This window comes from Ahaetulla prasina, chromosome 1 (assembly GCF_028640845.1).
Source record: "Ahaetulla prasina isolate Xishuangbanna chromosome 1, ASM2864084v1, whole genome shotgun sequence".
Classification (NCBI taxonomy): Eukaryota; Metazoa; Chordata; class Lepidosauria; order Squamata; family Colubridae; genus Ahaetulla; species Ahaetulla prasina.
This window is the reverse complement of record NC_080539.1, coordinates 55,084,636-55,112,438: the sequence shown is the minus strand read 5'-3', so window position 1 is coordinate 55,112,438 and position 27,803 is coordinate 55,084,636. Positions and strand designations below refer to the sequence as shown.

Sequence of the window (27,803 nt, the reverse complement as noted above, 5' to 3'; positions counted from 1 at the left end):
TCTTATATCACCACATCATTTATTAACATTGTGCTTTTTCCAAAATAAAAAAACCCTACAATTATATGAAAACCCAGTACATGCTCTTTACATTTTTCTGAAAAGAGAAAATGACGTGAAACAGAGTAAAATATAAAGCATGCCACTGGTTCATGAACTTCATTATACTAGAAAGAAAAAGGAAAAAAATATCAAAGCAACAGACAGTTGCCATAGAAATATTCAAAGAGCTAATGCTTGTTTACAAGAGACACATCTCTATTGTTTTTTTTCCTTCAATCTTTTCCTTAAAATGGCAAATCAAAAAGCGACTGAGCAAAAAGAATGAATAGCGGCAATTGAATAGGAAATCAAGCTTTGTATTTCAAAGGAGACAGAATTCTAATAATATTTGATCCACCCTGTTATTATTTTTTTCCTGTTTAGGTTACATCCCTGCTGTAGCTGTTTTCTTAAACTTAATTTTCACCATGGAAAAATTAAGATTAAAAGTAAGGCACCAAAAAATCTCTGCCATTATAGCAATAAACCACTATAAGGCTTGTTCATTCTTGCAGTTTAGCTGAAAACTGTGCATGTGCTGGAACTGTGTGTAGCATTTCAAATTGTGTCTCCATAAAAAGATGTTATTGTACCCTATCAATAAAACCAGACTTAAATACATAAGAATAATGTCACTTCTGGACCATAAAGTGGGCCTATTCCATTTCATTTCTATGCAGTCTTTCTCACAGCCATTTTGATGGGCGAAATGCATTCTTCCTTTCACTGGTAACAATTTGCTTATCAAATGTATAACTAATTGATAAGCATAAAGAAGATTCCTCTTAATTCATGCTAGGTTCCCAAAGGGATGCATGAAAGGAATTGTATTTTCACCATCTGGTTTGTTGGTTCTTCTAGCAATGGAAGTATACAATGCAACTGTGCTCTTTGTAAGGATCCCGTGTATTTATAATATAAATAGCTCATGATGCAGACCATACATATGCTTTGATGGAATCTGCCACACAGTCACTGAAAATATCCATGAAGCTTATGACACAATTGTACCAGTTCTATAAAAGCATAAGAAAATTGATCCAAAATGATTTTTTTCTGATAATGTCAACACTGTGCTTGCTTCTAAACTGAAATTATTCAGAAGATGGCTCATATTTTATTTCCTTTACTGCAACAAATTTTGCTACCTGGTAAACACTCCCTTTTTCGTAAACACTTCTTCCAAGATTCATTCATGTTGCTCTTGTCATCGTGACCCATCTCAAAATAATTGTAATATTTGTTTTTACATTCTATGACATGATCACTTTTCATAGATTCCCAGTCTGAAGCATGTTCTCGATCTATATCATGGCCTCCTTTCTCATTACTGAATATTGACTTGTCCTGATTAACATGTGGCCCAGCATTTGTAATAAAAATTTCATTGGCATGTATATGTTCGTCACTCCTGTAAACAGGGGAAGTGTTGCTACCATATTCCACTTGTTGGGAACAACTTGGTAAAGATACAGAAGCGGCGGAATTCCCCACTGCAGAATTAGTAGATAATGGTAAACTTAAATAATGGCTGCCACACTCTTGATAAAAACAGCATGTGTGGATCTTTTCACAGTCCTCCCGTGCCATCCGGAGACGCTTCCTATAAGGACAGTCATGAGACATGAACCACTCTTGACTTGAAGTACCTCCAAAAGAGCAAGTAGGAAAGCACCAATTGTTTTGCATTATAATCTCTCCATGAATTCTTTTCATTAAATTATTTATGAGAACAGATCTCCTTAGGTAGACTTCAGGGTCATCAATGTACTTCAGTTTTTCCAAAGACATGTAAAGAATATGTGCCCGCTCCTCAAATACAGAGATTGTCTAAAATGAACGAGAGAGAGGAAATAATAATCAAAATGAATGCAGTATTAATTAATTGAATCATGCCACTGAGATTTTATCCATCCATGCATCATATAGTATTTGGGCAGTTCAGTCTCTTTGGCACAGGAGAGTTTAAATCATTAAGGGACGTGCATAAGAGCACCAGTGTGCTTACCATTCCTGTCCTAATGTTCTCTTTGGTTGTATTCATTTTGTGTGTTATTTCTTATACTTATATATATTGTTTAGTATGTGTTTGACAAAATAAATAAATAAATAAAAAATAAAATAAATAAATCATCTTTTATCTTTATCTTTTACTCATTTTGTTCCAATTTCTTTGATCATTGAGAGCTGACCAGAGTCAGAGCTGCCCTATTAAAGAGGCAGCATGCAAGTTCAATAAATTATTGTATTATTATGGTTAAGTGATTCCATTGTTGTTTATTGTCCATTATTATTCAACTCTCACAAATCTCATTGGGAGCTGTGAGACTTAATATTGAGTATATTCAACTTTATCACCAAAGTAAGACTTCCTAAATGAAGGAAACTGGGTTTAGATGGCAACTGAAAGAAACAGTGCTTGATGCTTAATAATTCATTACCAATGCATCTTTGAAGATTCCTTTTAACAGAAATGTGCTACTAAATAGAACAATATGTGAAAAAGTATAATAATTTTAGGAGAACAGCTTTCTTCTGGAGATCTGGCTGGCACCAAATCTGATGTCCTTCCATAAGACTTTCAAGACGGAGCTGTTATGCAGGACAGTTGAAGTTTGATATTATTTTACTGACCATAACAGAGCCTTGGTTGTTTAGTGATACTTTGTGCTATGTCCTGATGGTGAGTGTAATTGTATACTTTTTTTAATGTATGCTATAAAATGTTATCATGTCAAATATGGCAGTATATACATTTAATAAATAAATAAACTATTAGTAGGTTTGGGGCTAAATCTAGTATTAATTTTGTACCTTAATTTTAGAAAAGCAACAAAAATAGCAGATTATAAGGATTTGGGATTACATGTACATACACTAGTTCATGTTTTATTCAGGATTACATGTACATACACTAATTCAAATATGTTCATACACTAATTCATATGTTTCTATATAAAAATGTCATTATAAAATTTCAGCATCAGGTGAATTTTAAAAATAATTAATTGTTCACTTCAAAACCTGATTCAATTGCACTGACTGTTGCTTATAGTTACAAACTGATAAATATCTGGTAGGCTGTTTCATGATTGCTGTAAAGCTATTTGCTGGTCTCTGTTCTAGTTCCCGTAGGAATCCTTTCTATTTTACAAAAAAAATCACTATTATTTTTAGCAACCTTACTTAACAAAAAAGTCATGGTCACCATGAATTCTAACATTCCTTGGCAAATGAATTTTGAATTTCCAGATGTCCAGGCAATATAACAACTATGCAATGTTCTCCTTATCTGTATTATTACAGGCTGGAAAAAAAATAATCAGTCCCAAGAATTGTTACACTGGTGTCAAATTTCTAATGAGATACTTATGAGAAAAAGAAAGAGATAATGGAGAACAGAACAGGTGAAAATCTGTGCAGCTATGCAGTAAAATACTATTGCACTACAGTGCTGTTCTGGGAAAGCAATCTCTCTCTCTCTCTCTCTCCTCTGTGTGTGTGTGTGTGTTGTGTTAGTTCTCTCTTGAATATTAAAGTTTTCAGACAGTGCATCCAGAAACATGTTCTGTATCACTGATTCCTAAACAAAGCTATAAAATAAAGCTTCCTCTTTGCAGAAATTCTGCTTTTGTTTTAAATTAGCATCTATACACAATTAACACAATGATAGCAATTTTACTACCTATCCTAATAAAGAAAGCCAGGTGAATAGAAACAAATTTTAATGTCACTGAATTGTTTTTTAATCACTTACACCCCTCCCCGAAACATAGTTAAGTATAAAGCAACTGCACTATTGATATTGTTGCTGTGCATTCATTGTTGCTGTTCTGATTGCCATCATTGTTATTATTAACATGGGTGCTGAATATCTGAATGGAAAAAAACCCAGAAGGCTTTTTCTATCACCTTTTTCCACTCATCCCTCAAACACTCTTCTGGAAGGCTATGAAATTTCCTCAAACAACACAGGATGGTGGCCGTAGAATTCTGAGAATTGGAAGTCCACAAGTCTTAAAATTCCCAAGGTTAGACATCCCTGGTTTATATGGTCACAGGGCCAGAGTAGACCACTCTTGTCATTCAGTGCAAACTTTTATGCAACGCTTGTTTACTTTAAAAACAATGTGCCCCCTATTCAAATCTCAATGTGGTTGACTACATTAAACCAAAATTGCACAACCTAGAATAGAATAGAATAGAATTTTATTGGCCAAGTGTGATTGGACACACAAGGAATTTGTCTTGGTGCATATGCTCTCAGTGTACATAAAAGAAAAGATACGTTCATCAAGGTACAACATTTACAACACAATTGATGATCAATATATCAATATAAATCATAAGGATTGCCAGCAACAAGTTATAGTCATACAGTCATAACCTACTGCTATATTAAATCAAGAAGGTCATTTATGATCTGATCTACATTTTTCCTCACTTTTTATGTGTTTAGTTTACCATCATGAGTTTTTAAGATCGTGGCAGGTTGGACTCTGTGGCTACTCGTCGGATAGTACAAATAATCCAATAAGAATTTTTTCCCCAATATGGTTTACACCAGGGGTCTCCAACCTTGGTCTCTTTAAGGCTTGTGGACTTCAACTCCCAGAGCAAAGCTGGCTGAGGAACTCTGGGAGTTGAAGTCCACAAGTCTTAAAGGGACCAAGGTTGGAGACCCCTGGTTTACACGACCCTGTTTATCTATTCTGTGAATTTGAGGCAGTATTTTTTTTTAACAGCAGGATCTTGTTCTTGAAGGAAAGGATTTTGTGCCACTTGAACTTGGGACTTTATTCCCTGTGGCTACTCATCACTCTAGCACAAGTTTTTTTTGAGCAAGCTAAACATAACCATGCTAATAAGATCTCCTGTCATTCTCATAACTTCATAAAGATAATGGTGCCTCTGTTTTAAAATGAGAGAGAAAACAGGGTGGTGGATATTATTTTCTAAAGGTTTAATGAATTGGCCTTATTGTATGGGTATTTAAATTGGCTCATCAGGTTCATTAGACAAAACCTTTGTGTCTTCATTTCCATATAACAGAATGCCATTTGGTCCATTTCTTTCCCTTGTTATGAGTAAAAAATAACATCTGAATTAGGAGATTTTAGATTTATAAAATAATACAAATTTGTATAGAATGCTCAGGTTTGGCCAGTCCTCTAGTACAAGCCAGACAACTTGGCCTAGAAGTTAGATTTTATTTTGTTTCTAAAAGACAGTACATTGCAATTTTTTCAAGTTATTATTAGACATCTAGAATTAGATTGCTTGCTTCAAATTTTATATCTCAATCAGAATACTGAATTCCTGTTCCCCTAGCTTGAAAATAATCAGCTTGAAAATAAGAGCTAGCCAAAGATACTGACTGCATTTATATGTCACATGGTATGGTACAGAAAACTAACATTGGGAAGAAAAGATGTGTCAACTATAAACCCTGATTTGAGACTCCCAAACAAACGTAGAATTGCACGGCTTCCAGCTCTGGTCCATATATCACAGTAAACATATCATGAAAACAGCATCTATGAGTTTGCTTAGCAACCCCATAGCATCAGGGGCAAGAAGAATCAGGTAGAAAATTAAAGAATCAACCAGTTCATATTAACAGATTACATGTTTAGAAAAACCAGGCCCACTTTTTCCCCAAAAAACATACATTTATGGAAACGGAAATGTATTGCACTCAAGCAAATACAAATTATACAACTTCAAATCAGAAACTCAGAAGTAATAGCTTTTTGAAACTTACTTTGGGTGTACAGTTACTGAGTGGTGGATGAAAATCTTCTTCTTCCACATACTTTCTTTTAAAATATGTTATTTTTGATGGTGCTACAGGGTTTGGATTTCCTCTGTGGTGTAGTGCTGTGGGAAATAGATTACATATGGTGTAAACTGTGTCTGACAGGTACAAAGATCAATAAAGGAGAATGTTTGTAGAATTGAAATGAGGGATCCTTGGTGTTCTCTGAGTTTGGTTGTTTTCTTGCAGATATTTCATTATCCAAATGACGTAACATCACCAGTGCAAAAAATACAAAAGAAAAAATATTCCAGCTTGTCTTTACTGCTTTGGACGTGTGTGTGTGTGTGTGTGTGTGTGTGTTCCAATGCAGTAAAGATAAACAGGAATATCTATCGATCAATCAATCAATCATATTTAATAACAGTTTATGTGAAAAATAAATTGAAGCAACAGAAGCTTTTCCAAAAGATTTCCAAGAAATAAATCTGTTTATTTAACATAGTTGTCACAGTTTAAATATTCTTTACATACTTGAGTTTAAGAAAGTTTTATCCTATGCATCCAACCCCTCTGGAAAAAAAACCCTGCAGCTTTCATCATAAACTCTTTTTTAGAATTACCATCTACACCATCTTAAGAAGACTAATAATTTTAATACATTGCTAATAAACAATAGCTACTTATAATCTTCAAGATTGGTTTAACCAGAAATATATTTAGTGAAATTATGACAGATATTCTTGAAAATAAAACTTTTTATATCCCTTTTTCATCATCTCATATTTTATCATATGCTTATATCAATGATGGCGAACCTTTTTGCCTCCACGTTCCAAAAGCAGGGGGAGCGTGGGTGGGTCACATGCACGCAAGTCCACACCCATAATTCAATGCACCCCACCCCCCGTGCATGCGCACATGACCCCCACAGCACTCCCCCCACTTTTGGTACTCAATGGCCCAGACTGTTTTTCGCCCTCCCCAGGCTGCAGAGCCTTTCTAGGAGCCTGGGGAGGTCGAAAACAGCCTTCCCCACCCCCCTGAAGGCCCTCCGGAGACCAGATATGGGCCACTTCCCAACTTCCGGTGGAACCGGAAGTGACTTTTTCACCCTCCCCAGGCTCCAGAGCCTTTCTAGGAGTCTGGAGAGGGCGAAAACGGCCTTCCCCAAGGCCCGAAAATCAGCTGGACGGTGTGCGCATGTGCGCTGGAGCTGAGATAGGACATCTCTCGTGTGCCTACAGATATGGCTCTGCATGCCACCTGTGGCACGCATGCCATAGGTTTGCCATCATGGGCTTATATGTTCCTAAGTGATACTATTAAAAATGTTAATAAGAATGAATGAGTAATGCTGAGATAAACCAATTCTATGGAAGCCAAAAGTCATAGAGTTCCTCTGCAGAGGGGGAACTCCCACTTCATAAAACCTGCTGAGCTTGTGGCAGCTAGGGAAGAAAGCAAAGTGGTGGGTTGTAACTTTTCCACTTTTTAGAAATGTCTCCCTCCATTGGTTTTTGGATGCTATCATATCATATCAAACCTATCATATCTTTTTTTTCTGACCTAAAACCTCTATTTGGTCTAGATCCTACCTTTTTGGTCCTTGAAAACACCAAAGTAGCAGATTTTTCCCAACTATCTCTGCAGCCAACTTCCATCTCCACAAGCAGCCTTCTCTTGTACCACAAAGGGTATTGCACAGTGGTGGGTTTCAAATTTTTTTACTGCTGGTTCTGTGGGCGTGGCATGGCTTGGTGGGCATGGCTTGGTGGGCATGGCAGGGGAAGGATACTGTAAAATCTCCATTCCCACCCCACTCCAGGGGAAGGATACTGCAAAAATCCCCATTTCCTCCTGATCAGCTGGGAATTGGGAGGCAGAGAATAGATAGGGGCGGGGCCAGTCAGAATTTTTACTACCAGTTCACCGAACTACTCAAAATTTCCATTACCAGTTCTCCAGAACTGGTCAGAACCTGCTGAAACCCACCTCTGGTATTGCACAGTATTTTATGCTCTCCCCACACACACACAAAACCACATGACTCCCCCCCCATAAAACCATATTTTAAGTGAGATATTGCCTGTAGAATTTGATTTCTCATTGGCCTACCTTTTAATAAATAATTTCCCCTGAAATGTGAGTAGACAAATGGAAGATGCTCCTGTTATTGTCTCAAGTGTATGCATTTTTTTTATTTTTTCAGATTTTTATTTCTTTCACAACAGCTCTCTTATTGTAGAAGATAAAGTAGATTTGTATGATCCCTTCTGACAAGAAGGAACAATGTCCTTATGGGTAGACAAATCTTATTTATAATTTGTGTATCAAATATGCATAATTTGCTCTAACCCAATTTGAAATGTTCTTTAAATTCAATATAAAGGAAATGATTTGGAACAGATAACCAAGATGTAATTACTCTGAACTCTTTAGAGCAGGGGTCTCCAACCTTGGCAACTTTAAGACTTGTGGACTTCAACTCCCAGAGCAAAGCTGGCTGAGGTATTCTGGGAGTTGAAGTTCACAAGTCTTAAAGTTGTCAAGGTTGGAGACCCCTGCTTTAGAGACCGATGGATACCACAATTTAGTCTGGGTCATGGTATTCCAATCAGACAGTGTGCTACCACAAAGAGCAAAATTTTAATTTTTGCTAGCATTTAATATGGACACCTCTTTGGGAATCATTATATTTTTCCCTATGCTATTTTAAATTTGAAATAAAAGCTATACGAAATGAAATGGGCACAAACTTTCATTTTCAATAATCCTATTATTGTTTCTGATGCTAACTATCAAAGTTGGAATAAGACTTGTATATATAGTTATTTATTTCTAAAATATTGTTTTGGCAACTTAAAATGTTTGTAGTACTATAAAGAAAACATTAAAACATTTAAACCATCGACAACATTGGGGGAGGGGAATGCTTCATAGATCACTATCCAGTAGTTTTACTAATTCAATTTTAAATTTTAGCCTTCTTTCTTAGATGTCTTTTGTAACATATATTTAAATCATGCTTCTAGTGTGAAATCTAAAGCCAAATTTAACATAAGGCATCTTTAAGCATATGTAGAGTCATAAAACAACTATAATATGCTCATATATAGTTGAAATCAGAGGTAAGGAAGAACCAGAGAGGCCTCCAGTCCAGTTAAGATGCATAATTAAACTCAGGATGGGAAATCTGCAGCTAGGTGACTGTATGCACTCTATGGTCTCATTTAATGTGCAGAAACAGAAAGCAAGAGAACTATGCAAGCTTGGAAGGCAGAAAGCTCTATTTTTGGCACTGGGTTTATATATCAGCAGCTCTCACTTCATTCATCATCACTTGAAGCAGCCACCCCCAGTGACTTTCCTCATGGGTCAATGGCCTTTTATAGAAAAAGGTTCTTCTACACATACATCTGAACCATAGTCAAGTGATCAGGAATAAATCATGATAAGCCTCAGCTTTGTCTTTTTACTTCCTAAAGCAATATGAAAGGCTCTGCTTTTACTGTAATGCACAGCAATCCATATTACGTCCAAATTTGGGCAAACATTATTCATTTAAATTAAAGTTAGTTAATTCACATAGATGTGAAACCGTCTCCAGTTTGGCTCCAGTTTGTTTTGAATAACTTTGGTTAAAGGAGATTTCAATTCAGTAAGTTCTAATCCAACACAAAGCTAAGGGTTGCTCTATAAACTATTTCATTTTTCTTCTCACAAACACAAAACAGTGAAGGGAGAAACACTCTCCTAAACCATCACATGGAGATCAGTTCAAAATTGCCTCTGGAAAGAAGTCAAAGCCTCTTCCCTAAAGATCCCAGGATTTATCCTAAATTCAGATGGGATGGGGCTTACCGTAGGAACTCAGTAAACACATACACACACACACACACACACACACACACAGGGGGGAGAGAAGGAGATAAATTATTCTTAAATGGGGATCATTTAATAGTCTTGTCCAAGCAGTCATTTCAGCTTACTGGGGGAGACTTGTCATTAAATATAAAGATAAAGGTAAAGGTTCCCCTTGCACGTATGTGCTAGTCGTTCCCGACTCTAGGGGGCAGTGCTCATCTCTGTTACAAAGCCGAAAAGCCAGCGCTGTCTGAAGACGTCTCCGTGGTTATGTGGCCAGTATGACTCAATGCCAAAGGCCCACGGAACGCTGTTACCTTCCCACCAAAGGTGCTCCCTATTTTTCTACTTGCATTTTTTATGTGCTTTCGAACTGTTAGGTTGACAGAAGCTGGGACAAGTAACGGGAGCTCACCCCATTATGCGGCACTAGGGATTTGAACCGCTGAACTGCCGATCTTTTGATCAACAAGCACAGTGTCTTAGCCACTGAGCCACTGCATCCCTTAAATATACTGATATACAAAACTAAAATAGTTCAAAATGACAAAAAATAAAGGTGTACTATAATTCTACTTGATATCTAGTTCTGTGACTTTGGTTTGATTTTGGAGCAAAAATGTCTACCTTTTATGGAGCATCATACAAGGAGCTCCACCAGACTGCCTAATGTGACACAATCCAGGCACAATTTTATCAGGTCATCCTCGGTTTATAAGGTCTATCCTCAAAAGAAAACCACCTCAACGTCTTCTCTCCACTCTCTCTTTAAATGTAGGTATGTTATCTAAATTCCAAAGCTCATCTGCACCATTCACATAGGAAAATGGAGATTACGTTGGAAAATGCCTCTCATTTTGAAAAACAAACTATCAAGCATCTGACTAGAAGTTGAATTTACTTTGAAGTTCATATTTTTCTCCATTCATATTTTTCTCACCAGAGCTCAGAAAAATCTAACAATTAAGAAAGGACCTTTGAGAAACTTATGAAAAGTGTTTTTTTTTTTTAAAGTAATCAAACTATTACCCTTGAATGGAGTAAGACAAAGAGGATGTTAGAGAGACAATCCATTGACAACAGAACTAGCAAAGGAGGACTTTGCCTGCATTAAATCTAATTCATCATCACAAGCCACAGTCATTGCTGCACCACACACACAAACACACAGATTGGCCCCCTTTTGCTTTTGCAACATGGAAAGCAAAGCAGCCAAAAGAACAGAGATCACCCTCCAAAGTTACACAGCAACCATAGGAGCAGTTCAAGCAAAAGATTTTCTATAGAGCAGTTTATCCTAATGCATCTCTTTTTTGGTTCATTAGACCCCTACCCCACCCTGCCTTTCACATCAGCGGCCTCTTACTAAGTTAACTGCATGAAATGCCCATGTTTGGATAAAGCTCTCCTCTGAGTAGCAGAAACTGGGGGAAGGCAGCAGCCAAAACTGAAGGGTTCTTGCCTCTTGCCCTTGCTGGTGAAATTTCCATTAGTGGAAAGCCGATTTGTTCACCCCCTTTACAAACACGATCCTGAAGCAGAAAGATTTTGAATCAGTTGAGGACTTTCCTAAATCTCGAGTAATAACCCGGAGCTAAACATTCCCAATCGAAATCTGCTTGACAAATTGGTTGGGGAGAGAAATGAAAGCAGGACTTAGCAACAGCCACCAAGTCAGTGTGCTGGAGTGCTTAAGACGTTGGATTGGGACTTGTTCCCACGTCCCCTCCATCGTGGAAGCTTTATGGTGGATTTCTGACCAGTCAGTCCTTGAGCACCCACTACCTCCCAGGACGGTTGGGAGGAACCCAGCGGGAGTAATTCTACACTCCAGGAGAAAGGCGAGCTCGTCTGCAGCGTTACCTGAGGGCGGAGGCTGCCCAACCAGTGTCCGGTCGTCGCTGCCCTGCGGCGGCGGCTGCTGTTGCGCCTGCCCCTGGGCGGTGCTGGTGCTGCTGCTGCTGCTGCTGCTGCCGGCGGCGGAATCCGAGGCGGGGCTGCTCTTACTGCAACAGCGCGCTTCCCACAGCGGCTGGAACTCGCCGGCTCCTTCGGAAGAGACAATGGGCTCGCAGAAGCTGCTCAGGGGCAGCACCAGAGTCATCGCGGCGCCTCCGATCTGCAAACGGAGACAAAGATAGCTCGGCCGGTCAGGTCGGGCAGCCGCCGCCTTTCCTACCTCCCCAGCCATGCGCCCGCAAAGCTCGCCCTGCCCTGGCGTACCCTTATCCGGCAGCGGCCATTGCGTGCCTGCGCTCTGCAGTCAAGCTGGCATTTGGTATCTCCGCCGAGCCCTTGGCCTTCTCCTACGGCCCCGAGGGACCGGTGCCTCCCGCTCTCGCTTGCCTTCTGCACCCGCTGCCCTCTCTCACCCTCCTCTCGACGCCGATTGCCTCAGTCAGTTCGCGCAGCCGGCTCAGAACGTTTCCGTCGGTTCCGATTTTCCCTTCAGCACCTTGTATTTCACCTATTGCTTAAATGGGGAGGGCGATCCCGAGAACTCAATCACCCGTTCCTCCGCGATGCATCACCCGTTCCTCAGCGAAGCGCCGCCGATCCCAGGGTCTCGTCTTATGTCCAGCCAAATGGTTCAGGCTCGCAGCCCTTTTCCAAGCAAGGCAACCCTTTCTCCCTGTTCACTGCCCGTCTGCCCAAAAGCCCTTGGCTGCCACTCACGATTCTTAATTCAGATTTCCTCCACAGCGAAAGAAAGGAAGGCAAGAAGGAAGGAAGGAAGGAAGGAAGGAAGGAAGGAAGGAAGGAAGGAAGAAAGAAAGAAAGAAAGAAAGAAAGAAAGAAAGAAAGAAAGAAAGAAAGAAAGAAACCAAACAAACCAATCTGAGCAATATACCCAACTGCAGAGGAATCACTTTATTCTCTACAGATACAGCGATCCCAGAGACGGCATTGTGTATTTGTCTCTTACAAGTGGCTTGTTGGTTGGCCTGCCTCTCTTTGCCTCTCTCTCTCCTTCTTTCTTTCTTTCTTTCTGTCTCTCCCCCCCCCACTCCGTTCTTCCGTCTTCTTTCCCTCCCCAAGCGAAACAGAGCGAGACTCTTAGGTAGTTGTTTCCACCAGCTCCGATTGGGTTGAACTGGATCTGCCTCCAGTCAAAACACTGAGATTAAGACAGAAAATTGGCTCTGGTTTCAAGCGGTGAGTTGCAATCCCACAGGAGCCAAGCACAACATCAGTGGAGCAAGCAGAATATTAAACAGGAGCAGGGATTCCGGGGCCAGAGCCAGGCTGTAAGCCATCTATCCAATCCCATTGCAAGAGGAGGAAAGGGAGAGGGAGAAGCAGCGTTTCTGAGAAGGAGAGGCAACCCACATTACAATGTGCTTTCTACAGTAATGCATATACTCCTTGGCACACAAGCCAGATGTCTCCTCAGCTCTATTTCCTACTCTTCAAGAAACAAGAATAATTCTGTTTTCCATCTTGAATATTTTAAAAAGATTTGATGACTGCCAAAAGGCAAGTTTTCTCCAAAGTAAGAGTGCACGGGTGCTAGTAATAAATAAAGAATCAAAAGCTGGTATTGTGTTAAGAATTATAATCTGGCAAAATTAATAATGAAAGTTAAAGAGGGATTCAAAGAATGGATGAGTTGACAGGGATTGTTTAAATCATTTAATCCAGTCTTCAGTTTCAACAGAAAAAAGATCTGCCCCTCTTAAATGGGGTAGACTTTTGGATATCTGTAGACCCCTAACATATCTCTTCCAATTAAGAAGTTTGGCAAATAAAATATGCCTGTATTTTTTAACTTTTCCTCATAAAGCTTGGCTTCTAATTTTGTTTCATCGTGACAAATTTTCTTTGAATATACCCTAGCTTGTCTACATCTCTATTAAAGTGTGATTCCAAATACTCCAAAATATAGTCTAATCAGCTTAATTGCAACAAAAATACTACTTTCTGCTACCTAGAAACAATACTTTGGTTAATTCAACCCAAAATGGCTTTGGACCTTTTAACTGCTGCATCCTCTTTGATCCTGTAATGGTAAGAGAGCCAGTTTGATCCAATGATTAAAGGCACCAGGCTAGAAACTAGGAGTCTGCAAGTTCTAGTCCCACTTTAGGCATGAAATTAGCTGAACAACCTTTAGCCAGTCACCCTCTCTCAGCCCTAGGAAGCAGGCAATGGCAAACCACTTCTGAAAATTTGCCTACTGAGCTCATTTTAGTATGATTTTGTATTCTAAGTTAGTAGCCAGTCTCTCTAGTTTGATGTCATCTGCATATTAGACTACAACTTCCCTCGCTTTTGTTTTAAGATATTTATAATGTCGTTAAATATCATTCATATGATGATGGAATCCCAGGGATAACTTTCTTCCAAAGCAGTGAAGTAATAGCACCCCCTTTGGCATGGTTGTTCAACAAATTGCAAATATAGTGGACCACGTTTATTCCACATTTATCCATTTTATCCACAAGGATATCATACCTGAACTTGTCAAATACTGTGCTGAAATCAAACATTCACTTAGTCTAGTAAACTAATCACTCTGTCATAATAAAACAAAATATAACTGATATGGCTTGGTTTTGACAAATCCATGTTGGCCCCCACTGATAGTGCCACTGTTTCCAATTTATTTTGGGATAGCCTTAAACAAATAGCTCTGTAATTTCCCCAAACCTCATCCTTTTTAAATATTGGAACTATGTTTGCCCTTACACTAGATCCTTGAAGATAACAATCATTTCTTCTGAAATAACTTCTGCCAGCTCCTTCAACATACTACAACATAATCTGCCTGGTCCTGGAAACTTCAATTCATTTAAGACAACAAGGAGAGTTCTTTGTAGACTTTATCAACTTGGAGCTCCATCCATCCCTTGAGAAAATGAAGACATGCTCTGACCCTCTTCATTGTTCGTATGAGACTAAGAGAATAAGAATGACTATTACAAATGAGGGGCATTCCAGATTTCCTCTGGATAGTGTTTACTTGCCTGCAGACCATCCTGTCATTTCAGTCAACAATCAAAAGGGGCTGCACTTACTCTTGTGCCAATAAGGACTACAGCTCAATTCACAGGCTAATGTTTGTCTTAATCTCTTAATTGCCAGATATGAATGGTTAAAGTTTGGCAAAATTTCTATACGGCTAAGGATGAAATATGTGTTCCACTTTTACCTCGGTGCATATTCTATATGTCAAAGGAAGCTAGCAGAATGAATTCAGATTAAACGATTAAAATTAAATAATTGTGTCATTTACAAAATGTCCCATCATTTTCACATGACTTAATAGCTGTGAGCAAGATCCATTCAATTGTAGGAAATTGTCAATCTGAATCTGAATCTATACCCCAAATCTCTTATGTTATTTTCTGATATATTGTATCTTTAGGGCACTTGATTGAATAGTGGGATATTTTTGTTATTTTGTTATTTTGTTGCTGTTCCTTTGATTACAGAAAATCAATCTTCTCCTTGAGAACTTAGTCTAACTTTCCACAATAGAGGAGCATTTGGGGACTTCCCCACTAATGATTAGAGGATTATCAAGCCAAAAACTTGCAATATAAAACCTACGCACACTATATTTGGGGCTACACAAACTTCTAGTGCTGCTGCATTCTGCACTAGCTGTAGCTTCCGAATGGTCTTCAGGTGTAGCCCCATGTAGAGTGTGTTGCAATAGTGTGTCTGTGAGATGACTAGGGCTTGAATGACTGAATACAGGGACTCCTGATCTAGGAGAGGCCGCAACTGGCACACAATTTGAAGTTGCACAAAAGCTTTCCTAGCCATGACTTCCACTTGGTCTTTGAACAGGAGTCATGAGACCAGGAAAAACCCCAAGTTGTTCATTGGCTCCGTTGGGTTAGTACCACCCCATCAAGCAGTATTAAAGATGTCAAAGTCCTGGATCTTGGAGATCCATGTACCTAAAGCCATTCAATCTTGCCAGGATTCAGTCAAAGCCTGTTGTCCCTCATTTATCCCCATAGCCTCCAGGCACCACAAGAGAAAGCAACAGTATCACTTAGATGACCAGGGGTGGAAATATAGAGTTGGATATCATCAGCATATTTCGGATACTTCAACCCATAGTGTCAGATCATCTCACCCAGTTCTATTATCCAGTGGTATTAACATAGATATAACAATTCTTCAGTAGTGTAACTATACTATGAGATTCTTGCTTTGTTAAGGCCACCAAAGTGTATGAGCTATCTTACATATCTATTCTTATCTAGCTAGCCACTTCTACGGGCCTCCCATTTTGTTATTATTTTCCCTCTCCATCATTCAGTTTCATATTCTATGGACTATTGGGGAAATGATCTTTCCCACCTCCTCAATTTTTATTCTGAAATATTTTTTTGCATGCTTGCAAGCTTCAAGTTATACTATAACTGCTGATAACTGTAGAGTTTTGTCTGGACTTCAGTGGTATGGAAGCCCAGATGAAATATGAATTGAATTCATCTTATAATCCTTAGGCTACCACAGGCTTTGCATGTTGCCAGCCAAGTGAATACATTAAGAAAACACCCTGAGGTGACCAAGCAGCCTGAAGGTTAAAATTTCATTACATGTGTGCAGTTCTGTTGTGTGATAGACTATTCCATTTTCTCAACTGTTCCATTTTCTCAACTATTCCGTTTTCACTTACTATTCTTCCTTTAGAGTCGTTATGATGCTAATGAGAGAACTGTAATGATGCCATTCACAATTTCAAGGAAAAAAGGTATTTATGCATTTATAGAAAGCCACTAAAATAGAAGTTAAATTTAAAATACTTGTTACAACAATGCTGCAAATCTCCTGAAATCCCTACAGGCCAAAAAGTGGCATGGAGATGGAAGCAATGTGGGGTATTGGTAGGGCCTCATTAGTTACCCTTCATTCTGTAGCAACAGCATGTGGCATTACTAATTCTGAAACTCTTTGATTTCTTAGTTGTATGAAGTCATTTGTTTTTATCTGTACTTATGAAAAGTGTACTGAATTTACATCTTTAGATCAAGAAGTGTGTATTTATAATTGTTTGACAATAGCATTACTTGATTTTAAATTTAGTGACTAAAATATAATCTTCTCATGTTTTTATAATTTTAATTGACGATTTTATATATTTATTATTTTTTTATTAAGTCCTATACACTGCCCAGAGTAACTTTCATGTGAAATGGGCAGCTATACATATACGATAAAAATAAACAAATAAATCTAAGATCAATTTGTAGAAGCAGATATCCATCTGACCTACTGCAGAGTAAAAAAAAAAAAGGCTGATACAATGCAGAACCTTGTTAATCTAAAGGAGAGATGTCTCCAATGTCTGCTTAATTAAATATCTGAATTAGGGAGGAAGTCATTGCATACAAATCAACACTATATATTTCTATTTTGAAAGTGATGTATTATGGATATATCAACAGCCCTAGCATTTTCTTTCCTTTTTTTTTAATCTGGCTTTTTGTTTCCTCCAGGATCTTTGTTATTTCTTTTCTGCTTAAGATTAATAAAATCAAGCACAGAACAATTCTAATGTTTCCAACAATTGACAAGTATACCTAATCCCACATACATTCATCTAGAAGAAGGCATTAGAATTTGGCATTTAAAATGGCAGGGCAGGACTTCTAGTAAATTCAACATGAATTTAAGTCACCGAAAAACACTTTACAAAACAAGGCAAACACATTCATTCATTCATTCATTCATTCTTCATTCAACTTTATGTATTGCAAACTATTGAGATAACTCAGTAATTTATAGTAATACACACAGTACTTCATTATGTCTGTCAAATACACAGATTTCAAGGAAGGTTATATCTCACATGCTAGTTTGCTTGTGGGATCTTGAATTCTTTTCAGCACATATTTTGATTGACTTAAATAATAAATGTATTTTCTCATCAGATTACATATGAAACAAAACCACTGCTCCTTCAACAATTTATCAAAAAATAGAATTGTCACTATGCCTACCACTATATAATTTAAATAGCAGAAACTTTACTGCTATTCATAGTCCATATGAATTCTGGGAACCTTGGTTTTACTGGATTTTTTCCTGAATTCATATATTTCTAATATGGAATCTTTTGTTAATTTTTTGAAAAAATGCTAGAGAGGGAATTGTTAATTTAAGGAGAAAACTGTTGTTAAAGAATTTTGTAAAAAAAGGGTAATTATATAAATGTTTTAAACAAATTAAATAAATAATTGGTAGACTTGCAGTATTTTATGCAAACCTTTTATGTCTACTGTCCAATTCAGTAAGTATAGGATTTTTATTGTGTTCACAATTTTCCTTCCTTCCTTCCTTCCTTCCTTCCTTCCTTCCTTCCATTGTAAAGCTGTCTTGAAAAATATGTAAAGCAAACAGTAATTGATATACTGTATATCTTTACTGAACTAAGAGATGAACCCAAAGTGCTGCTTTTTTCCCTCAGGCAGGGAAATGTAATGGAATATATGGAGTTGGGGGAAACCAACAACAAAAAACAATGGAAAACAATGTTGCCTATCAACAAACTGCTGATCAACAATCAGACAACAGTAGTGGGGAGCCAACAAGGGCTTAATGGTCAGAGGAAGAAACTTAGGAAGGACCCATCCTAATAAACCAGATAGTTAAAAGTGGCAACAGAAAGTTTGTACTTTCTGACTTGCAACATTTTTTTTAATGTACCCTTACAGTAAAATAGGTTTAGCTCATGTAGTCTTTTTTTTTTTAATCTTGTTTACCTAGAAGGGCTGAAAGGAAATTAGGTGAGCCCATCTGTAGCAAGATTATTGATGTAGATATATGAGGTATAAGGTATTTTAATTTCTGCTGGTGATTTTATTATTATTTTAAATAATAAAAATAATAGTTTCTAACCACTCACATGGCAAGTGGTTAGTCAAACATATTAAATGAGTGAGTGAGTGAGTGAGTGAATGAATGTATGAATGAATGAATATAGAAGCAGAAAAGGAATTGCCAAGTGTCTGGTAATACTCCCTTTTTATAATCCTGTAATCCCTTAATTTGGGGTAGAGTTGGGGCAACTGGATGGAGCTGAGCATTTACTGGCCAGATGCCACATTGAGTTCACAGAAGATACATTTCTTTGTGCCCTAGAGGAGAGCACCAGCTGCTGCTACCTAAGATTGAATGTCAACCTTCAGGGTGGGAAGCGAGCATCTTCACCACTAGGCCACCTTGCGGCTTTATCCAAGTCTAGCAATGAATTCATGTATGCATTGATCATACTAACTGGAGATTTGGAAAAATTTATTTCATATGTAATTATGAAAAGTTCAATCCAGTATATCTGGATGGCACCAGATAAAGAACAGATAGGACATAAAGGGGTAAGATAAAAGTAAAGGTTCCCCTTGCACATCTGTGCTAGTCGTTCCCAACTCTAGGGGATGGTGTTTATCTCCTTTTCAAAGCCGAAGAGCCAGCGCTGTCCGAAGATGTTTCCGTGGTCCTGTGGCCAGCATGACTAAATGCCAAAGGCGCACAGAACACTGTTACCTTCCCACCAAAGGTGGTCCCTATTTTTCTACTTGCATTTTTTACTTGCTTTTGAACTGGGACTTCTGCCAACCTAGTAATGGGAGCTCACCCCGTTACGCGGCACTAGGGATTCGAACTGCTGAACTGCTGACCTTTCTATCGACAAGCTCAGCTTCTTAGCCACTGAGCCACCGCATCCCTACATAAAGTGGTAGGGGTGCAAGAAATATAGTTATCTTTATATTCAAGATTAGAGGAAAATTTTTAAAATCCTGTAAAATACTCTAATAGATACTTCAGATGGCCAAAATTGCTTCCCTTTTAAATTAGATATGAAACATTGATTACTTTCTGCATCTAGGCAATATTGTGCCACTTGCTAGTTGTGATGAACCAAGATAGATGTTTTATGTGTCAGTTACTGAAACTGTACAAATGAATGAATGAATGAATAAACAAACAAACAAATACTGTAAACAGGGGGCTCTCTGGATGATCCTAAGATAAATATCTGAGAAAATTCATAAAATTGATCCAGCTATTCCACAACAGAATGACAGGACAGGTTCTTTACAATGGTGATACATCAGCTGGCATTTGCCATTTCCAGTGGGATAACAGGATTTTGTGCTAGTCCCAGTCTCATTCAATCTATTCTTTGCTTGCATGTTGTTACGTGCTATCCAGGGTCTAAAGGAGTGTACATCAAATATCTAATGGACAGTTCTCTCTTTGACTTTTGCCACTTGAACACACAAAGTACCTTTTTACAGTCATTCAAGAAACCCTCTTTGCTGTGTGCTCCTGGTGCACAAAGTCAGTGATCTACAGTTGACAGCTGAACAAGTTCTCAGATTCTGCTATGCTCTTCAGCTTGTTTATCAGCCTGAACAAGACTGAAGTACCTTACCAGCTGGTGTCAAACATCAAGTCCATAGAACCAAAAAACAATGTTAATGACATCCAGCTAGCAAATTCAAACAGCTTCAAATACTTGGTAAACATCATCTTGAGTAAAAGATCTTTGGACAAAGAAATTGACTCCAAAATTAGCAAAATCAGCTAGGAACTGGGGCAGCTTCATATTAGAGTACTCAATCAACACAACATACATATCTCCACAAAGCTGAAAGTCTACAGAGCTGTATTATTTTTTCTTTCCTATATGTACCAAAGGCACATCAAACAACTGGAGAAATTTCATATGTGCACTTTGCACGCCATCTTTGGCATGTGTTGGCAACACTGGATCTCCAATCTGGAGGTCTTGGCTCACAGAGAGTAAATCTGCATTGGGCCCTTGATTATTAGAGCCCAGATGATATGGGTAGGACTCATCATCATAATGGATGACCACTATATACCTTGCCAGTTGCTCTATAATGTACTGAACTCTGGCAAAAGGTCTTGAGATCAGTCGCACAAGTATTGCAAGACACTGTGAGATTCTAGCCAAAGGAACTAGTAGCTTAGCTGTTGACAGAACCCACCAGTGAGTCGTTTGTTATGAAGTCTCCACCAGCTGTGAAGACAGACACCATCAAAAACTGGTAGAAAACCATGAGCACTAGATTCTGTGCTTTCAGACTGGAACAGGAGAACCACCACTGTATCCATAGATGAACTGCACAGCAGCATGTCTTCTTCAAATCTAAAGGACTATCATATATACAACTATGAACTCTTTCATAGGCTAAACTATATAACCTGTGAAGTCGATATCCCTATGTATTCAATTCCAATTCAGGAACAATTTTGGAGACACCAATGGATCTGGGAAGCCACATGTGGCCATAGGTAATCAAGTTTAAAGGAAGAACCTTCTAGTATGAGCTGAACAGAATGGTAAAATAAAAAATAAGTTAAAGGAAATTTTAATATATACAATAAGTATATATCATATATATTAGTTCACTGGTTCATAGTTTTCTCATGTAAGTGCTGACTGGCATCATAATTATTACTCTGCTTATTTCTTTTAAATATTGCACTGGAAATTAAGATAATAATAGCATTACATGTGTATTATTTCCCTAAAACACCACAAGGGTTAAATCAGGTTTCTGCATTCATGTACAGAATCACATTCTAGTGCTGATATGCTCATCTTTTAAACAAATTCAGTAGCCTTGGTAATTGTTGATCATTGTTTTTTCAGAGAAATATTCACAGGTTTGCTGGACTGGAAATGGTTTAATGGACAATTAGAAATATAAAACAGTCTTCAAAAGTTTCTAACCTACAAGTACTAGCATCTTCTGCCATTGACCAGGTTGACTAAAAATGTGTAAATTGTAGTTTAGCAACATCTCCAAAGACCTATGTAAGGGTCCTCTTTGTAGACTTTAGTTCAGCATTCAATACCATCATTCCAGACACTCTTCTAATTAAGCTAAACCAGCTACAGGTACCGGAACAGACTTGTAAGTGGATCACAAGCTTCCTAACAAACAGGAAGCAGCAGGTGAAGCTAAGCAAGATCACATCAAATACCTGTACAATTAGCACAGGGGGCCCCCAAGACTGTGTGCTCTCCCCACTTCTCTTCTCTCTATATATCAATGACTGCATCTCCAACGATCCATCTGTTAAACTACTGAAGTTCACAGATGACACAACAGTGATCGGTCTCATTCGAGACAATCATGAATCCACATACAGACAGGAAGTTGAACAACTATCTGGAACCTGGAACTGAACACACTCAAAACCATAGAAATGGTGGTAGACTTTAGGAGAAACCCTTCCATACTTCCACCTCTCACAATACTAGACAACACAGTATCAGCAGTAGAAACCTTTAAATTTCTAGGTTCTATCATATTGCAAGATCTAAAATGGACAGCTAACATCAAAAACATCATCAAAAAAGGACAACAAAGAATGTTCTTTCTGCGCCAACTCAGAAAGCTCAAACTGCCCAAGGAGCTGCTGATTCAGTTCTACAGAGGAATTTTTTTTTTCTAAAAAAGTTTTATTTTTACATTTATATCCAACAACTCATCCAATGTACAGTCATATACAATTAGTCGGGCTTGCCCAGTCACCACCCCCTCCTTTTAACTCTCTTCCCTCTTCTATCTTCTTCTACTTTCCAGACCTTCCTCCCCTTCTCTTATCTACATCCTCTCCTCCCTAGTTCTACAGAGGAATTATTGAGTCTGTCATTTGCACCTCTATAACTGTCTGGTTTGGTTCTGCAACCCAACAAGAAACTTCAGATGATAATTAGAACTGCAGAAAAAATAATTGCTACCAACCTGCCTTCCATGGAGGACCTGTATACTGCACGAATCAAGAAGAGGGCCGTGAAAATATTTACAGATCCCTCACATCCTGGACATAAACTGTTTCAACTCCTACCCTCAAAACGACGCTATAGAGCACTGCACAACAGAACAACTAGACACAAGAACAGTTTTTTCCCTAAGGCCATCACTCTGCTAAACAAATAATTCCCTCAACGCTGTCAAACTATTTACTAAATCTGCACTACTATTAATCTTCTCATCGTTCCCATCACCAATCTCTTTCCACTTATGACTGTATGACTGTAACTTTGTTGCTGGTAATCCTTATGATTTATATTGATATATTGACCATCATTTGTGTTGTAAATGTTGTACCTTGATGAAGGTATCTTTTCTTTTATGTACACTGAGAGCATATGCACCAAGACAAATTCCTTGTGTGTCCAATCACACTTGGCCAATAAAAAATTCTATTCTATTCTATCTGGATGGTTACAGACTTCCTTTCTCTCTGTATATAAATGCAGAGACATATACTGAGAGATAGAGAGAGATTTCTACAAACTTAAAAATAACTCAAAAATATTAGTATTTTCTGAGTGCATAATAAATTTTCAGTACATTAACATTTTATAAGTAAACTCATAAAAATTATTTTAAAAGATTGGTGACAATTTTTTTAAAAAAATATCATTCCTCTGTTTCTTTCTAAAAATATTGGAATTACATTACATTATGATGTTCTCCAAAGTTTAAAACATTTTTTAAAGTTCTTACTTTTTTTATTTTTCCTTAGGGCAGTGATAAATGGGGAAACAATCTGTGTATTCATAGGCCCAAAATAAAATATCAGTGTGGTCTTATTCAGAAAAGATTTTTAAGTTCTTTTTTAAGGGTTCCAATTATCCAAAACAAAAAACAAAAAAAGGCCTTCTTTTTTCAGTGTATAGCCTTAGATTTCCTTACTATTCTTCTGAAATCTCAATAAACAGCTATTTCAAATTGTTTTATTTCCTGCACGTTCTTTTTAAAATGTTGGGATTAATTAAGTGTCAATTAACTGGCATCATTTTTACATAGGTTTTTTAGAATATGCCATCAGAAAAAGATGTAACTGCAGTAGTTATATAATAAATAAATCTGAAGTGTTTTTACATCAGGACAGAGTCACTGAAGGTACAAAGTATATCTAAATGTTGCATTCACTTCTCAGTTCTAATATGACCACAGTACATAGTTTTGTCCCTGAAAAATGACTCTTGGTGAAAAAAATAAGAAGAATACAGGTACTAATTCTCATTTAACAACTGGGACCAGCAATTCAGTCATGAAGTGAAGTGATGTGGTGGAAAGAAGGTATTAAGAGGAGGCCAAGCTTAAGGTCCTTATACTGCAGAGAGCAGCACAGACCCAACCTTCCCCAGTATCCCTGAAGCCTTATCTGACTGCAAATGAAAGTACAGTAAATGTACATATCTCAGGATAATGACTGGGATCCTAGGATCCAGTCTGAGTCAGTCACTGGGACCAAAGGTTTATTTTTTTCATGCTTTCATGCTCATGCTGGAGTCCATCATCAGGGAACTTCTCTCTCTCCAGAATATGTGCACTGGGCTGTTCTACAAATTCTTTGTATTTATATGGTGTCTGGTTGCGTGTAGCTGTTCAGTTATTAATTAGGGTGATGATGATTGGCTATTAAGTCATTGATTGTTGTTTCCTTGTGCCACTGTGCCCTCAGCTCCTAAGTACCTGGTAAATCTGATTTATCTGACTGTTCCCCAGGGAATACAATCAGTTTGGCAAGATTCTTGTAACATAGGTGAATAACAATAAAGATTCTGCTTTTTCCTGAGAGGTTCTGGTTGCTTGTGCCTGACAGGTGTCCACTAAGTGAAACATCATGAATGTACTATTTTACTTCAGCTTTCCTTTGCTTTACAGACTTGCCAAGGTCAAAAAGGCAAGGAGTAGTCATAAAGTTACTTTTAAAATCACAATCATAACAGCTAAATGAGTCAGCTGCTAAACGAAAGCTACCTGTAGGTCTCTTTTCAAACTTAAACGGATACACAGTTTGAAGATTCATGAAAATTTGTAAGTTCTATTTTGTTTGTATGTAGGAATTTGAATTGTATACCCACAGTTCTAGGGAAACTTCCATATGATACAATTAAGAACCCATAAATACTTTGAGAATATTAAAATGTTCAAGATTCTAAACTATTCCATTCCATGTACCACACTTTGCTACCAAGCTGCTGATAACAGATACAGATAATTGCTATTTTGCATATATACATGTTATTTCTGACATAACGTTCCTGTTATCTTAAAAGTAATTTCATATAAACATTTTAAATAGAACAGCAGTACTTTGGGATGCATCTATTAGCAAGCTTCTTAGATTTATTCCACTACATTTGTCTTTGGTACGAATTCATCCTTGGAAAAGTTACATAGATAAATCATCTCTATGAAATATTTTACATGATTTATGTGAATGATTACTTTTAAAGGGCATATTTATCACATGGATGCTGTGGAAAAGAATCTTAATACAACATCCCTTATACAAACAACTGAGTTTCATATAGAAGATTGTTGTTATATAATATGAAATTCAAAATGGCATGTTGATAATATTAATTTTAAAGAAAAAACAGGTCAAGGGAGTCCTGAGTGGGTTGATAAACTTCTCTTCTTAACCAAGATTTCTAAAATCACATGTTGGTTCTTTTGATTCTTTAATTACTCTCTTTCAAATAAGTACCAATTAAAATTGCCTTTCCAACTGATTTTGTATCCCATTGAAGCTGTGCACAAATGTCACTGACACAATAAATTAGATGGTTTATGAGTTAATTATATTGCTGCCTTATCTTCTGTCCACTGAATAATGCAAACAAAACCAAAGTTAAACATTTTGAAAAAAGGCAAGTTGTCTTTGCTATATCATGTGCTACTTTCCATGAAGTTTAAGAGCTATTATTATACTGTTAACAAGATTCCTACTAAAAGAAATAAATACCAAAAGAACGATTCCAAGGAAGTGAATCACAAATATTGGCAACAGGCTTTCAAGACCAAATCCATTCTTTGGAGAAGTCTGTATCAGCTACTTCATCTCTTAATTTCAATTAAAATCAATAGAGTAAGTTACTATAACATTTTTTTAATATTTTCTTCTTTTAAATTCCTGCCCTCTACCTTAGAGGCTTTACTTAAGATGCCATTTTTAAATTAAGTTGTACATTTTTAATGATTGAGTCATCATGGCAAGCAAGGAAAATGGGAATCATGTATCTTCAAATGCTAAGGCAATGCAGCAAAATATTACAAACACCTCCCCAAATTGGCTAGGACAAAAAGGTGAAGTAGACATAATTAGCAGAACACAGCTAAAATAGAATATAGTTAGCACCTGTACCACCTTAGTACTATTCTGTACTGTTTTTCTATCATTACTTGACTTATTTATTACATTTAGAATGGTTCTCTTAGATTACCACTACTGGCAGCAAATAAGCTAAGCCAGCTCATTTCCAAACATTACAATTTTTATTCTTCTTATTCGCCATATTTTTATTCTTCTTCGCTTCAGAAATTTACCTTAGTGTACAATATTTGTGTCTTTATAATACAATCATGCTTTTTATTTGTGTTTCTGCATGACACTAAGAGACAGGCAGGCAGTCTACATTTCTAGTATCTGAAAGTCAGTAGCAAAACTGTAACTGAATGTTTCAGTTTGCCTAAATCCCATTTGCCAGCCACCTCATCTCTATAAAATATAAACATAATTAAGTGTGCGTGCGTGCGTTTGTGTGTGTGTGTGTGTTTGGACAAACACGCGCCTATTAATGATCACAGACGCACAAACACGTCTGTAGAAAATCGCACCCACGGTTTTTGAAGACGCTGCCAGCCTGTCTTAGAAAGCCTCAGGGAAGCTACTGGCCGATCGGCTGCTCTCCGCCCCGCCCGCCCCCACACACACTGCAGAAACTGCGGGGTGGGGGGGATGCTCCTAAGCACTAGGACGAGCCTCCGGGAAAAGGAGGCTGAACTAAGAGGGTTGTTTGAGAGGGAGCGACCCGGCTATTTATAACCTCCGGAAAAGGGTCGGGAGTCTTCTCCTTCATAGAGAGAGAAAGCGAGCCTGGCGCGGTTTCTAGCCAAGGCGGGGAGACAAACAGAAGGAGAGCGCGAGAAGAGGGCAAGAACAGCGCCAGGTTTTCCCTTTCCTCAAACGGCCAGAGGATGCCAGTTCTGCACATAGACGCGCGCACATCTCCAAAGACTGTTGGGGGGGGGGGGTGAGAGGGGGGAAGGCTGGTGATGACGGCGGCGCTGGTGAGAGAAAAGAGGCGGCTACGCCTCTCACGGTGAAGACCCCAGACAAACACACCGGGCGCCCCCTCTTCGTTGTCTCCCCTTTTCTTTCAAAATGGGCAGCCTGACTCCCCAACTGGATCCCGCCCTCTCCTTAGGATCGGTCACCCTGCATCTTCTTTGTTTTTTCCCTCAGCCCTCGTCCCCCCGCCCCGCCCCGCCACCTTAAGAGAGAGACGCGCGCTTTATGTCCCGTCCCCCCACCGCTTCGCCTGAGGAGAAAGTAGATGCCGGCTTGGAGAAGCGGACCAGAGGCCAGAAAAATCGCGCGCCCCCACTTCACCCCACCCCCCGATCAACCCTTGGACCCCTTCACGCGCACCCTCCCCCACCCCTCACCCCCGTAAGGGCCTCCCCTGTCCGGCCAACGCCGAGTCGCTTCGCCGGACCGTCGTCTTCTTCTTACCCGCGGCTCTGCGTGGCTAGCGGCGGCGAGACTTCCCTCCCTCTGGATCTCGCTGGCGGCCTCTTTTAGGCTTGCCCTCAGTGCCCGCTGTTTCTCCGGGGAAACGCGGCGGGGTGGGGGGGGCGGAGGACAGTCTCCTCCTTCCCGCCCTCGCTGGTGTGCAGGAGGCTGTTGTGGTTGATGCTGATGAAGAAAGAGCCTCTCGCTCCCAAAAGCGAAGGAGCGTGTGAAACCAGTCGGTCCTGTTTCTGCGCATTCATGTACACTCCTGGATATGATATTGTACATACATACATATGCACGCACACACACACGCACGCACACATAGATCTAAGCTCATGGTGCCCCCAAGGTTAGAAAGGGAAAGGAACGCTACCCGCGCCTTCTAAAGGCTCCCGCCGCAGCTGGCAGGCTAAGCAAAAAGGGGAGGGAAAGCAACGAAAAGGCTCTCTCGGGTAACCGCCGGGACTCCGTCACCTCCAGTTAGGGCGAAAGGAGCTCTCGCGCCCGAGGGGTTAAGACCCTTCGCCCTCCCCCGTCCTCTGTCCCGCATCCTTGAGGTGCAGAAGGGCTGCTGCTGCTGCTGCAAGGGCTA

At 38.8% G+C, this 27,803-nt stretch overlaps 1 protein-coding gene across 3 annotated transcripts; it reads right to left on the bottom strand.

The window, feature by feature from the left end:
• SERTAD4 (SERTA domain containing 4) lies at nt 1-27,771 on the bottom strand. Of its 3 annotated transcripts, none has more exons than XM_058165309.1 (4): nt 27,209-27,771; nt 11,531-11,786; nt 5,807-5,922; nt 1-1,872 (listed from the first exon to the last, which is right to left on the bottom strand). In XM_058165309.1, exons 1-4 carry the CDS (start codon nt 27,494-27,496, stop codon nt 1,153-1,155), a joined length of 1,380 nt encoding a protein of 459 aa, XP_058021292.1. In that variant the 5' UTR covers nt 27,497-27,771; the 3' UTR covers nt 1-1,152. The 3 variants fall into 3 exon arrangements, with proteins under 3 accessions (XP_058021292.1, XP_058021294.1, XP_058021295.1); XM_058165311.1 differs by lacking the exon at nt 27,209-27,771 and adding an exon at nt 12,040-23,047; XM_058165312.1 differs by lacking the exon at nt 27,209-27,771 and adding an exon at nt 11,891-12,033.
• Nucleotides 27,772-27,803: the final 32 nt, after the last annotated feature.